Raw genomic sequence first — 13,284 nt, 5'->3', positions numbered from 1 at the left:
CAACAATTAGAGTTAGAAAAAGTATCAGGACTTAATTAATCAGCTACAAAAATTAAAGACAGGGAAGAGGTCTCAAGAGGGCAAAGAAAATTACTCAGGTCCTTGAGTTCCTCAACCCAGAGTCCTCTGGTTTTAGTACAGATCAGCCAGAAGAGGGAGAGGCTGAGGTTTTCCCTGTATCAGAGACTAGAGACACTCAAGGGGTTGCTTGGAGACATCACACAGGGTTTAATTTTCAAACTATTAAAGAATTAAAAAATTCAGTGGCACAATACGGTGCCACTGCTCCCTTTACTCTTGCAATCTTAGAATCTGTTGCAGAGGAGTGGCTGACTCCTGGTGATTGGAATACTCTAATGAGAGCAGTTCTTAATGGTGGTGACTATCTTATTTGGAAATCAGAGTATTATGAGAATTGTAAAGAGACAGCTAGGAGAAATATTCAGGCAGGTAATGGTTGGTCCTTTGAAGCCTTAGTAGGAGAAGGGCAGTTTGCTTCTAGTGATAACCAGAAGCAATATGACCCAGGCTTATTCACTCAAATTCAAAATGCAGCCATGAAGGCTTGGCGCAAACTCCCGGTAAAGGGAGACCCTGGTGCATCTTTGACCTCAGTCAGACAAGGGCCTGATGAACGATTTTCTGATTTTGTTCATTGATTAATGACAACAGCAGGAAGGATTTTTGGTAATGCAGAGGCAGGTGTAGATTATGTGAAACAGCTTGCATATGAAAATGCAAATCCTGCCTGCCAAGCGGCCACTAGATCCTATAGGAAAAAGAAAGACCTTACTGGGTATATCAGACTCTGTTCTGACATAGGGTCCTCTTACCAACAGGGCTTAGCTATGCCAGCCACCATACAAGGACAATTGGTAAGAGATTTTCTGACAAGTAGAGACAAAAATGCCTGTTTTGAGTGTGACAAGTCTGGACACTTTGACAAATATTGCAAAGCAGAAAATGAGTTAACCCAGAGACAGCCTAGAAAACAGCCTGGCCTATGCCCACGTTGCAAATGTGGAAGGCATTGGGCTAGTGAATGTATGTCCAAGACAGATACAGAAGGAAACACCCTTTCCCATAATCAGGAAAAGGGAACAGGGGCCAGCCCCAGGCCCCGAGCCAACACAAGCCAAAACAGGCTTATGGGGCAGTCAGTATCATACCAGCAAACAACAACCTCTTTCAGAACTTAGTCAAGCAACTCCAGGAAGCGCAGGACTAGACCTCAATTCTGCCACCCACACAGTATTAACCCCAGAAATGAGACCTCAGGCCTTACCCACTGGAGTGTTTGGACCACTCTATCCAAATGTGTTTGGCCTGATAGTGGGAAGAAGCAGTGCTACTATGCAGGGACTACAAATTTTTCCTGGAGTTATAGACAATGATTATCAAGGTGAGATTAAGGTAATGGCCAAGGCAATAGAGAATATAGTCACTATTCCTACAGGAAGGAGGATAGCTCAACTATTGTTAAGCCCATTGATCCCTACTAATCACAAATATAAGAGTCCTAAGAGAGGGGATCAAGGCTTTGTTTCCTCTGATGCATACTGGGTACAGCCTATAGTTAAACAAAAACCTATGATGACAATATTGCTCGATGGGAAGGCATTCCAAGGTTTGGTTGATACAGGAGCTGATGTGACGATTATCAAACAAAGCGATTGGCCTGCCACCTGGCCTCTGACTCCAACTTTAACCAATTTAAGGGGTATTGGCCAAAGTCAAAATCCACAGCAAAGCTCTAAGGTGCTGACATGGAAAGATAAAGAAGGGAATACAAGGAATATACAACCCTATGTCATCCCGGGCCTTCCCGTTAATCTCTGGGGCAGAGATCTATTACCCCAGTTGGGATTGATTATGTGCAGCCCTAATGAAGTAATCACGGCTCAAATGATAAACTCTGGATTTTCTCCAGGGAAAGGATTAGGAAAAAGTGAAAATGGGATTACTCATCCTATTGAGGTCCATGGTAACTCTGGAAGAAGAGGCTTGGGGTATTTTTGATGGGGGCTATTGATTCAGCTGCACCCCTAGGGCACTGTGCCGATCCCATCACCTGGAAGGAGGACTTGCCCATCTGGGTGGATCAGTGGTCCCTAACCGCCAAAAAATTACAAGCTGTTCAATTGCTAGTATAGGAGCAATTACAGGCAGGACATTTAGAAGAGAGTAACTCTCCCTAGAATACCTCAATATTTGTCATTAGGAAAAAGTCAGAAAAGTGGAGATTGTTACAAGACTTGAGGGCTGTTAACGTGACCATGATTCTGATGGGAGCCTTACAACCTGGGCTGCCCACACCAGTGGCCATACCTTTAGGCTATTATAAAATAGTTATAGATTTAAAAGACTGTTTCTTTACTATCCCTTTGCATCCTAACGATAGAAAGTGCTTTACTTTTAGTGTTCCTGCTATAAACTTTAGAGAACCTATGAAAAGATATCTTTGGAAGTTCTTGCCTCAGGGTATGGCTAACAGTCCTACCTTGTGCCAAACTTTGTGGCTTCTGCCATAGAGGGTGTTAGAACCATGTGGAAGCAAATCTACATAATTCATTATTCATAATTCATAATTATTCATAATTCACAATTCATGCTTTGATGATGTTAAAACAGCTTTATAGACTGCAGGGTTACAAATAGCACCAGAAAAGGTACAATTACAAGATTCATATACTTATTTAGGATTTCAGATTAATGGTCCACATATTATTAACAGTAAGGCCACCTTGAGGACTGATTCCCTTAAGACACTTAATGATTTTCAAAAACTGTTGGGAGACATTAATTGGCTATGATCATATTTGAAACTTACGACAAGAGAGTTGAAACCTTTGTTTGACATTCTCAAAGGAGATTCTGACCCTAAGTCTGGCAGGGCTCTAACAGAGGAGGGTAGAAAAGCCTTACGGAAGGTTGAGAATGCTATTTCATCCCAATTTGTAACTCATATTAATTATTCTAAGCCTTTATATTTTCTTATTTTTAACACTAAACTAACTCCTACTGCAGTTTTTTGGCAAACTGCACCCATATTATGGGTTCATCTTCCCTCATCCCCTAAAAAGATTCTTTATCCATACTATGCAGCTGTAGCAGATATGATTATGTTAGACAGAGATAACAGTCGAAAATATTTTGGAAAAGATCCTGATGTCATAGTACAACCATATACAAGACATCAGGTTAATTGGCTTATGCAGAGTTCTAAAGTTTGGCCTAAAGCATGTGCTTCATTTGGTGGTCAACTAGATAACCACTATCCACCAGACAAATTAGTTCAATTTTGTAATCACCATGCATTTGTTTTTCCATCTTGTACTGCACATGCACCTATAAAGGAAGCATTGCTAGTTTTCACTGATGGGTCCTCATCAAGAACGGCTGTTTATGCCTTTAAGGATCAAGTAATTTCCTTTGCTACATCAGCTGTGTCAGCTCAATTGGTTGAATTACATGCTGTTGTTGCTGTGTTTCAAGCATTTCCAAATCAAACCGTTAATATTTACACAGATAGTTCATATATAGCTCAATCTATTCCTCTGCTAGAAACTGCTGCGCAAATAAAGCACTCCTCAGAAGCAGCTGATTTGCTTTTACAGTGCCAACAACTAATTTTGAGGAGAAAGTATAAATTCTTTATAGGACACCTGAGAGCCCACACAGGTCTTCTCACTGAAGGAAACACCAAGGCAGATCTAGCCACTCGTATAGCCGAAGTGACTTTATCAGATCTGTCATCTAACTTAGAACAGGCCATAAAGGCTCATGAGTTACATCACCTTAATTCGCAAACTTTAAAGGTCATGTTTAAAATTACCAGAGAACAAGCTAGACAAATTGTCAAACAATGTCAATCATGTGTTAAACTTTTACCAGTTCCTCATTTAGGTGTGAATCCAAAGGGACTGATACCAAACAGTCTCTGGCAAATGGATGTTACCCATTATAATGAATTTGGAAATCAAAAATATATACATGTATGTGTAGATACATAACAGTGGTTTCACTTATGCGACATTACAAACTGGAGAAGCAAGCAAACATGTGATCAAACATATGCTTGCTACAATCGCTGTATTGGGTGTGCCAAAACAGATCGAGACTGACAATGGCCCAGGTTATACAAGCTCCAGTTTCCACCAATTTTGTGAAAAATTGGGAATACTACATAAAACAGGTATTCCATATAATCCACAGGGCCAAGGTATGATAGAAAGGGCACATCAAACCATTAAATGTCAATTCGAAAAAATTAAAAATGAGGAATGGTACCCTACTAAGGGATTCCCCCAGAAATATCCTTCATCACACGCTCTTTATTTTAAATTTTTTAACTTTGGATTCTGAAGGAAAATCTGCTGCAGACAGATTCTGGCATCCTGATACCAAAAAGAATTTTGCAACAGTCCTCTGGAAAGACCCATTAACTGGAACCTGGAATGAGCCAGATCCAGTGCTTATCTGGGGAAGAGGTTCTATCTGCATATATTCCCAAACGGCCGATGCCGCATGCTGGCTGCCAGAGAGACTGATCAAACAAAATAGACAACAACAACAAATCCAGGGAGGAGAAACCCTCTGAGAAGCGTATTTTTTCTTTACAGGAAACATGAAGATGCTTCACAATTGTCTTCAAACAGGAGCGGATCAACCAGCATACCAGACTTGGGAAGTTCTCAGTGTGGAAGAAGACATCACCACCCACACCTCCAGGGTGGCTCTATTGGACTTTTGGTTCCCTGATTTATGATTTAGTGGGGTACATTGTTTAGACTCGGGAGAAAACCCATTACCACAGTTACTATAACTGTTTTTTGGGTTTAGGATTGACTGGGATAGGAACGGGGATTTTCTTTATTTGTTTTGTTAAGATCAAAGCTATGATCAGTTCTGTACTTCTATAGATTTAGGTTTAGAAAGAATGGAATCTGGTATAATGCATTTGTAAAATTCATTATCCTTCTTAGCTGAAATAGTGCTACAGAATAGAAGAGGCTTATATTTTTTACTCCAACAGAGGGAGTTTTGTGTTACCCTAAAAAGAGTGTTGCTTTTGCAATAATCATTCAGGCATTGCTAAATCTCTTGTCTCTTGGGTTCATGCTGTTCAACAAACTGATGGCTTTTGTACGACAATAGATAGACGCTATTCAAATGAAACCCATACAGGTCCATTATTACAGGCTGGAAGTAGGGGACTCCAAAACCTCTGTCATCAAGACTGACGAAGATTAACCCCTAACTTATGCGCTAAGCCAGATAGTCAATGATGGGTAAGAGAACACTTCAAGACCCTTGCCCCAAACTGAGAGGCCTCACCATCCTAAGACAGGAGCTCAACCAATGGCTGTTGAGTATCCAGAGACGGGAAAGGGAGGCTGGGGTCCTTTGTTCCAATCTAAGACAGGCACGGTTTCCATAAGTTTTCCCAGCCTTTCCTTTTAAAAACAAATTTAAAAAGGGGGACCTGTTGGGAGCCGACTCTGAGCAGAAAGCAGCTATCATCTTTGCAGCCATTTGAGCCATATACCCCGACAAGAGACTTGTTTTCAACAGCCTACAACAGCTGAGCACACTCTGATAATTACCTTGATCCTTTCAATCAAGGCCAGGCAGTGGTAGCACATGCCTTTAATCCCAGCACTTGAGAGACTCAAGGCAAGACCCAAGGAGAGATTAAAGGCGAGACTCAAGGCAAGACTTGAGGAGAGATATAAAAGGGCAGACTCCGTCTCCAGAACAGACTCAGCAGACTCAGACTCTGTCTCCAGAGTAGACTCTGTCTCCAGATCAGACCCTGTCTTGTCTCTATTCTTCGCATCCCTGTCCCCACTCTCTCTCTTGCTAGGCCCTGACCCATAGACTGGAGCAGCAGAATGGGCAGTTACACATACCATGCTTGTCCTTTTGGGTCTGGGTTACCTCACCAGGATGATATTTTCAAGTTCCATACATTTGCCTGCAAAATTCATGCTGAGTAGTATTCCATTGTGTAGATGAACCACATCTTCTTAATCCATTCTTCAGTTGAGGGACATCTAGGATGTTTCCAGTTTCTGGCTAAACTACTGGGAGCTAAACCACCAGCCAAAGAGTCCACATGGAGGGACCCGTGGTTCCAGCTGCATATGTAGCAGAGGATGGCCTTGTAGGTTGTCAGTGGGAGGAGAGGCCCTTGGTCCTGGGAAGGCTTGATGCCCCAGTGTAGGGGAATGCCAGGGCAGGGAGGCAGGAGGGGATGGGTGGTTAGGTGAGCACCTTCACAGAAGCAGGGGAAGGGAGAATGAGACAGAGGGTTTCTTGAGGGGAAACTGGAAAGGGGATGACATTTGAAATGTAAATAAATAAAATATCCAAATTAAAAAGAAAGAGAAAAGCTGGAATTAGGTCGGCTGTGCTCTCTAATGGAGATGCAGCACCACCAACAGCCCAGAAACTCAGCATGATTATTTTATACATCTGAATTGAGGAGGTGGGTCTATTGTATATAGCTGAACCAGGAGACAGGTTTAGCTAATACTGGTAGGAGGTCTCTGTGAGAGAGCAGTCTCAGGCTGTAAACATCTTGGAGGAGGAGCTGTGGTTGGTGGTTTCTGCATACACTGCCTAGCCAGTCATTTGTAAACACTGGCACTTGGACCAGAGGAGGGGTTTGCCATCCCTCTGGGCCTTATCTGGGGAATCCATGTAGGCACTGAGGTCCTTGCCATGACTGGTCATGGCAACAACACACACTCATTCAGGACTTCATCCACTCCTCACACATCTGTTTCCCATAATAGTGAAATTAATGTTTAATACAAACATGGGTTATTTGCTTGTCTGTCTGGTTGTTAACACTGAAGCCTTCAATAGATAATGTTATTCACTTGTTGATGTCAAACTGAAGCCTTCCTAGATACTGTTATTCACATGTTGATGTCACATTAAAGCCTTCCTAGATACTGTTATTCACATGTTGATGTCAAAGGAGACACTTGGCTAGGCTGCAGCTGGAGTGTCAACAGGCAAGGAGGCTGTTTTGTACTCTGGCAGTTTTGGCCTTAAGGAACTTTTACTGGGGAGATGTGAACAGATGTCTCTTCACCCCAGATATGGCACTAATGACAGACCAACCATTCCACCCAAGTTTAAGTTGGTGAACCAGTGAGTCTGATGGTGGTTACAGGAGCAGGGGCAACATAAGTGTGACTACCCCGTCAGACAGGAGTCCCCCTCTCCAGCAGCTGAAAGCTGTTTGTGTCTCCTCCCTCCTAACCCCCCCAGTGAGTGAATATTTGGCCCAGTCTGGTCACAGTGTTATTCAGGGGATCACAGCTGCTCCTATTTGCAATAGCAATCCTTGCACATTGACAAAGTTCCACAGCAGGCCTCCATCCTTACACCCAGTTCTAAATGTAGAAGACAGTGGGGAGGCTTGTGGTCCTAAAGGGCGATGGACTGAAGTAAAGGAAGTCTAGTGTAATTCTCAAAAACTGACCTTACTTCTGTGTTGTATTTAGACTTTGCTGATAAGTAGTATTAACTCCATTTAACTATTGGCATCACATTTACAATGTTTTTTTTTTTTTTTTTTTTTTATTTAGGAATCACTGGGCCACTGGAGTCAAGGCTTGAAGTTGTCTATGAAAGACCCCAAAGTGCAGGTCAGAATAAAACTATAAATTTAGTGTTTGTCATGTAATACATGACCACGATACAAAAGTCGTAATTATAAATGAAGCCAAAGGGAATGGAGAGAAGGCTCAGTGGTTAAGAGCACTGGCTGCTCTTCCAGAGGCCCTGAGTTCAATTCTCAGCAACCACATGGTGGCTCACAACCATCTGCAATGGGGTCTGATGCCCTCTTCTGGTGTGTCTGAAGAGAGCAATGGTGGATACATATAATATAAATAAATAAATAAATCTGTAAAAAAAAAAGAAAAAGAAAAACCAAAAAACCCAACCAACCTACCAAACAAACAAACAAACAAACAAAAAAATTAAAAAAATAAAGTATATGAAGCCAAAGGATGTTAGTTCTTCCTAGTGGGATTCTGTTTACTGTACTTTTCTATACAATATCACTTAATACCACATTTCTTGGTCTCATTAAATGTTATACTGTACCCACACTTAATAGCCATTTCCACATATACATGCATACATTATAGGCTAGGAGCCATATATATGAAAATTTCCTGATTTTGGATCACCTTGCTTAGTATTATACTTTCTGAGTCCATCCATTTTCCTGTAGATTTTGTGATTTCCTTTTTCTTTTTATTTGAAAAATATTTTGATTTATTTTAATGTGAAGGGTGTTTTGCCTGTATGTATGTCTGTGTCTGGTACCTGAGGATGCCAGAAGAATCCCCTGGGACTGGAATTACAGATGATTATGGACCACCGTGTGGGTATTGGGAATCAAGCCTGGATCCTCTGGAAGAACAAACAGCTAGTACAACTCTCCAGCGCTCCCACCCCCCTCCTTTTTTGAGACAGAGTCTCTTTCTATAGCCCTGGTGTCCTGAAATGCAATGTAGACCAGGCTTTCCTGAGACTCACAGAGATAATCCTGAGTGCTGGGATTAAAATCATACACCTCCACAGCCAGCCCCAGATTGGCTGAATACTGTTCCATTTTGCATATATAGCACATTATCCGTTCATCGTTGATGGCTGCGGGTCACAGAAGAGCATGTAAGCTGTCTCTAGCCTGAGCTCTCATAGCTTTTCCTTCTCTTGTTGTAAGTAAGTGTGTAAATGTAATTGATAGTGAAAGTGTTAAACCCTAAGTGACACTTGAGATGACTATGCTGTCTGCTTTGTTTCTTTTTACCGTCTGGGTGCTGTTAGGAGAGATTATGGACTGGCGAGATGGCTTAGTGGGTAAGGATGCTTGCTGCCAAGGCTGATGACTTGAGTTCAGTCCCTGGAATCAACATGGCAGGAGGAGAGAATGAACTCCATAAGTTGTCCTATGGTCTCCCCAAATAAAGAATAAATGTTAAAAAAAGAAATTTTGCTAACCTGAGCATGGTCCCTTTGAAGGGATCATCAGATGGTGACTGTAGTAATGCTGTCTCCATGTCAGAAGTCATCACTCATGAGCACTGCAGGTAGGTCTCTGAGTCCCAGCCAAACCAGGCAGCTATCCAGGCTCCAGGTCTCTGAATATTTTATCTGTCTCCACGGAAGCCTTTATATACCTCTGCCTAACCCTCCCTAATGAAGCCATACCTCCAATCAAACTGGAATTGGACTAGATCTTTATTTTTTTATTTTATTTTTTTTAAATCAAATCATAATTTTTACTTATTCACAGAGGGGTTATAAACACAAAAAGGCAGGATGTGGGGGAAAGGGATGACACTAGAGCATGGGTATTCAGGGGGAATACAGATATCTTTCAGAATAGGGTATCCACTGGGTGAAGGTTCAGGGACAGGTCACTATGACTGCCTATGATTCACTTGTCCTTATCTAAGTTGGTATAATCTGCCAAGGCTACCTATTTACGAGGTCTATGACTACTCAGGCTGGTAAATTTCCACAAAAGCTGCCTGTTTACAATAGCTTATAGCCATCTGTTTCAATGTTTTTCCACTGAGACCCAAGACTTGGTGTTAGTATACATGTATGACAGGCCTATTGCTGATTTTAGGCCTATGGTTGATTTTAGGCCTTCAGTGTATAAGCAGGGCTGCCCCTGACATCTCCTCCCTTCTCTAAGTATAGAAGGTCTGTGGCGATTCTAATCTGGCAAAGATAGAGGCCTGACCTCCACTAATTGAAGGGGACTTTGTAGTGGCTCCGGTCCCCCTGTTGTTGTCCAGTGAGGCATGCCATACCCATCTCGATGTCTTTTTCCTGGAGAGGGTATACTTTTGACACCAACCCCTATGCAGTCAGGCTTGTCTCTCAGGGAACCCAGAGAGATATTTTTAACTTTTATTTATATTCCCTTGCAGTGCTTAGCCTCGCAGCCTATGCAAGAATCCAGATCGCCAGTCAGAGGGGGTTCTGGGTGGCCCCTCTCTGCTAGGTCTAGGGGCAGAAGTCTCCTCTTTTAGGTTGGGTGGAGATGGGTTTTGGGAACACCCTGGATAGAGTAACAACCTCATCTTGAGTCTCGTGGTCCTCCATACTAACTTATGATAGTGTATCTGAATAGGTTTTGCTACCAAATTATTTATCTGTTGTTTCACAAAGTTAGTCAACCTATTAAAGGCCCAGGGATGAAAAGAAGTAAGCAAAAATAACCCAATTAATTGTCCCAAGATGGGAGGAAATAGGGTTGACAACCATGATGGAGAGGTTGAAAACCAATTCTTGTACCAGCTCTCATCTTTCTCTTTCTCTGTCTTTTCTCAGGGCCTTCTCTGACCTTTATAATGCTCTCTTTAATTATCCCTGACTTGTCTATGTAAAGGCAACATTCTTATTTAAGGGCTGTACACAGTCAAGAGCTGTACACAGTCTTTTCTATTGTAAAAGAGTAAATCAAGTCCAATAAAGTCCTTAGAAATTTTTAGAGGTCTCTTTAGACAGCGAAACGAGGGATTTCTTCAGATTAGTGATGTCAATCTCTAACTGTTTGATGTTCTTGTCAATGGCCCATCAAAGGTCTGAATAGTATAAGTTTGGAGGCCAGCATGTGGATTAGAACTTCTAACAGCAGACATCATGGGTGATTCATTTTTACCTGGAAAGGAAAAGAAGGGAATTCTCAGGGAGATTTCTCTTCCCTGGATGTCAATTGTTATTCATCTTATTTATGGTTGGGCCTGGCTTTGTGGGGGTATCTATTTATTTCATTAATCTTTTTGGTAGCCATTTAGCTGTGCCTTCTGTGGTATCAAACAGGAATGCTTAATTGGCTATGCCCTCTGACCTTCAGGTATCTCATTAATATGAAGATCTGTCTTGGGGCTCTGTGGCCTGTAGTCACACCCTCTACATGTAGAAGGGCTAGTAAGAGCATTGTCCTATGTGACCTATGGCCACAGACCTCTCTCTGGGGAGCTGTAGCTATGTGAAAGGAGCCAGGGGCCTGGGAGCAAGGTCAAACTCCTACCGTGCCTGAGGGTATCTGGGGTTCAAAGCCTTCTCAACCAGGTACTCAGTTGCCTCTCATAGCCCACTGCCCCAAAACAAACAATTAATAGCCAATACATTCAGACCATAAGGCACGTTGGTCTGAATCAGAGATGGCTAAAGGGAAGAAGACAATATAGTGCAAAGTAAATAGGCTTTCCAGTCTGATTTCGAACTCTTGGTCTTGTAAGTGATGCCTCAATGAGATGACTTCTGGGAACTTCTATATCCATCCTTTATGCCCTATGTCTCTAGAGCCTTATTCCTAATGATTCCCAAACTATATGAAATACCCATAGTGTATATAAAGGTGTCCAATAATAAGCAGGACCTTCTACTAGATAAAGCATTTACTTTACAAAAGAATTGTACTCTAAATCTTCAGTTGCAAATTAAAAAAAAAGAAAAAAAATAATCTGACACTGCCTAGTTAGTATACTCTTCCTTGTAAACTATCAATAAAATAATTTATTTAAAAACAAACAAACACACAAAAAAGCAAGAAGTCATCAGTCATCTTTGGAGGAGCCTTTGAGGTCTGCTTCAGTCAGGCCTCCTTGAAGTTTGTACACATGTATTCCAGGTCTGTGTTAGAGAGCTGGGATTGAAGTCTGCTGGGGAGATTTTAACATTGAGTTCTTGAGAACTCTTGTACAGTGTGTCTTCTCTGCATTCTATGTAGTGTGGTGTTTGAAAACATGGGCTCTGGAGCATATGGGATTTGGGCTGGAGCCCTGATTCCTCACTGTGTACAGATGCGACTGATGGCTGTAAGACGCTGTTAGTGTGTCTGCGTCTGCTCTACTTCTTAAAACTTTCTCCACCATGTTTCCAAATAAGTGACTGAACGAGTCGATGGCACGCGCACAGAACCCCCAGCTGATGTCTCTTTCCTTCCCTTGTGCTCTCTGCTAGGTTTACAAAGATGACCAGGTGGTGGTGATGAAGGATAAGTACCCCAAGGCCCGTCATCACTGGCTGGTCTTACCGTGGGCCTCCATTTCCAGTCTGAAGGTCGTGACCAGTGAACACCTTGAACTTCTCAAACATATGCACACTGTGGGGGAAAAGGTGATAGCAGATTTTGCTGGATCCAGCCAACTGCGCTTCCTATTGGGCTACCATGCCATTCCCAGCATGAGGTAAGTCTTGGGATGAGGTGGTGTGGGCTGGGTCGTCCGGGAGAGCAGCTTGGACTTGAGTGTCTGAGTAGTTTCAAGGCCCTGGGTAGAAGATGGGATGTTTCTGAAGCAGGTCGGCCAAATCTTGTACTTGCCTAGGTCGCCTGTGAGCCCAAGTTCCTGCTTTGTAGTTTTTTTTATTTTTCATTTTTTTCTCAGAGTTGAAGCGTTTTACGTGCAAGCTTGATGAAGTAGCTTCAGTACCTTAGATGAGGACTCAGTGGCTTGCGGCTTGTTGGCATTCTTGGAGTTACCTATGCTAACCTAGTAAGTTACCTATTTTGGGGCAGTAGGCTATGAGAAAAGGCCAGAAAGCTGGGTAGAAAGCTCTAGAAGCCCCAGCACCTTGGTCTGAAGAAGGCCATTAGGACGGGAAGCACTTTGAGCTTCCCAAAGTCATCTGGCTCTCTTAGCTTCAGCTCCCCACAACCCCTCCCATGGAGAGGTCCATGGCCAGTGATCACATAGGAGTAGCACCTTCATGCATATGAGGCATTCCCAAGCTCTCAGACCAAGCCAATAGGGGTTACCTGCTGCCACCCCAAAAACTGTATATATTGGCCAAGCTCAGAAGTAAATGTGTGTGAGATCCTTCCCACTGTAGTCGCAGGCCAGCCCGTGCACTTCAAAGAGCTGTAATACTTCTCCCCTTTCAGCCTCCGCTGTCGCTGAGGCGCTGAGACGCGGTTGGTGGCAGGGCAGCAGCGAGCTGTAACACTTCTCTCTTCTCAGGGCTGCCTCGAAGGCACTGAGATGCGGTTTGGGGCAGGGCAGCAGCGAACTCTCCCTGCCTGCTCACCACCCATCCTGGGCTGCCCGCGGACAGCCACAGATCGCACCCTGTCCTCAGCCCAGCCAGAGATCCTTGAGGGGCCCATCTGGAAATGGTCCCACAACCTATAATAATGATGAAGGACCATCGATCTAAAGGAAACAAAGCATCATAGACTTCTGTAAATAGAAGCTCAGGGTATGCACAATTTCAAATAAAATGAGGGGAAAATGT

At 42.9% G+C, this 13,284-nt stretch overlaps 1 protein-coding gene across 1 annotated transcript; it reads left to right on the top strand.

Moving 5' to 3' along the window:
• Window positions 1-7,608: 7,608 nt before the first annotated feature.
• On the top strand, window positions 7,609-12,488 carry LOC114615531 (aprataxin-like). Its single transcript, XM_028761217.1, has 3 exons — window positions 7,609-7,664; window positions 12,013-12,239; window positions 12,438-12,488. Exons 1-3 carry the CDS (start codon window positions 7,644-7,646, stop codon window positions 12,463-12,465), a joined length of 276 nt encoding a protein of 91 aa, XP_028617050.1. The 5' UTR covers window positions 7,609-7,643; the 3' UTR covers window positions 12,466-12,488.
• Window positions 12,489-13,284: the final 796 nt, after the last annotated feature.

The sequence above is a fragment of the Grammomys surdaster genome, unplaced genomic scaffold, assembly GCF_004785775.1.
Source record: "Grammomys surdaster isolate TR1022 unplaced genomic scaffold, NIH_TR_1.0 126853, whole genome shotgun sequence".
Classification (NCBI taxonomy): domain Eukaryota; kingdom Metazoa; phylum Chordata; class Mammalia; order Rodentia; family Muridae; genus Grammomys; species Grammomys surdaster.
Note: the sequence above shows the minus strand (reverse complement) of the source record. Positions and strands in the feature narration are given on the sequence as shown.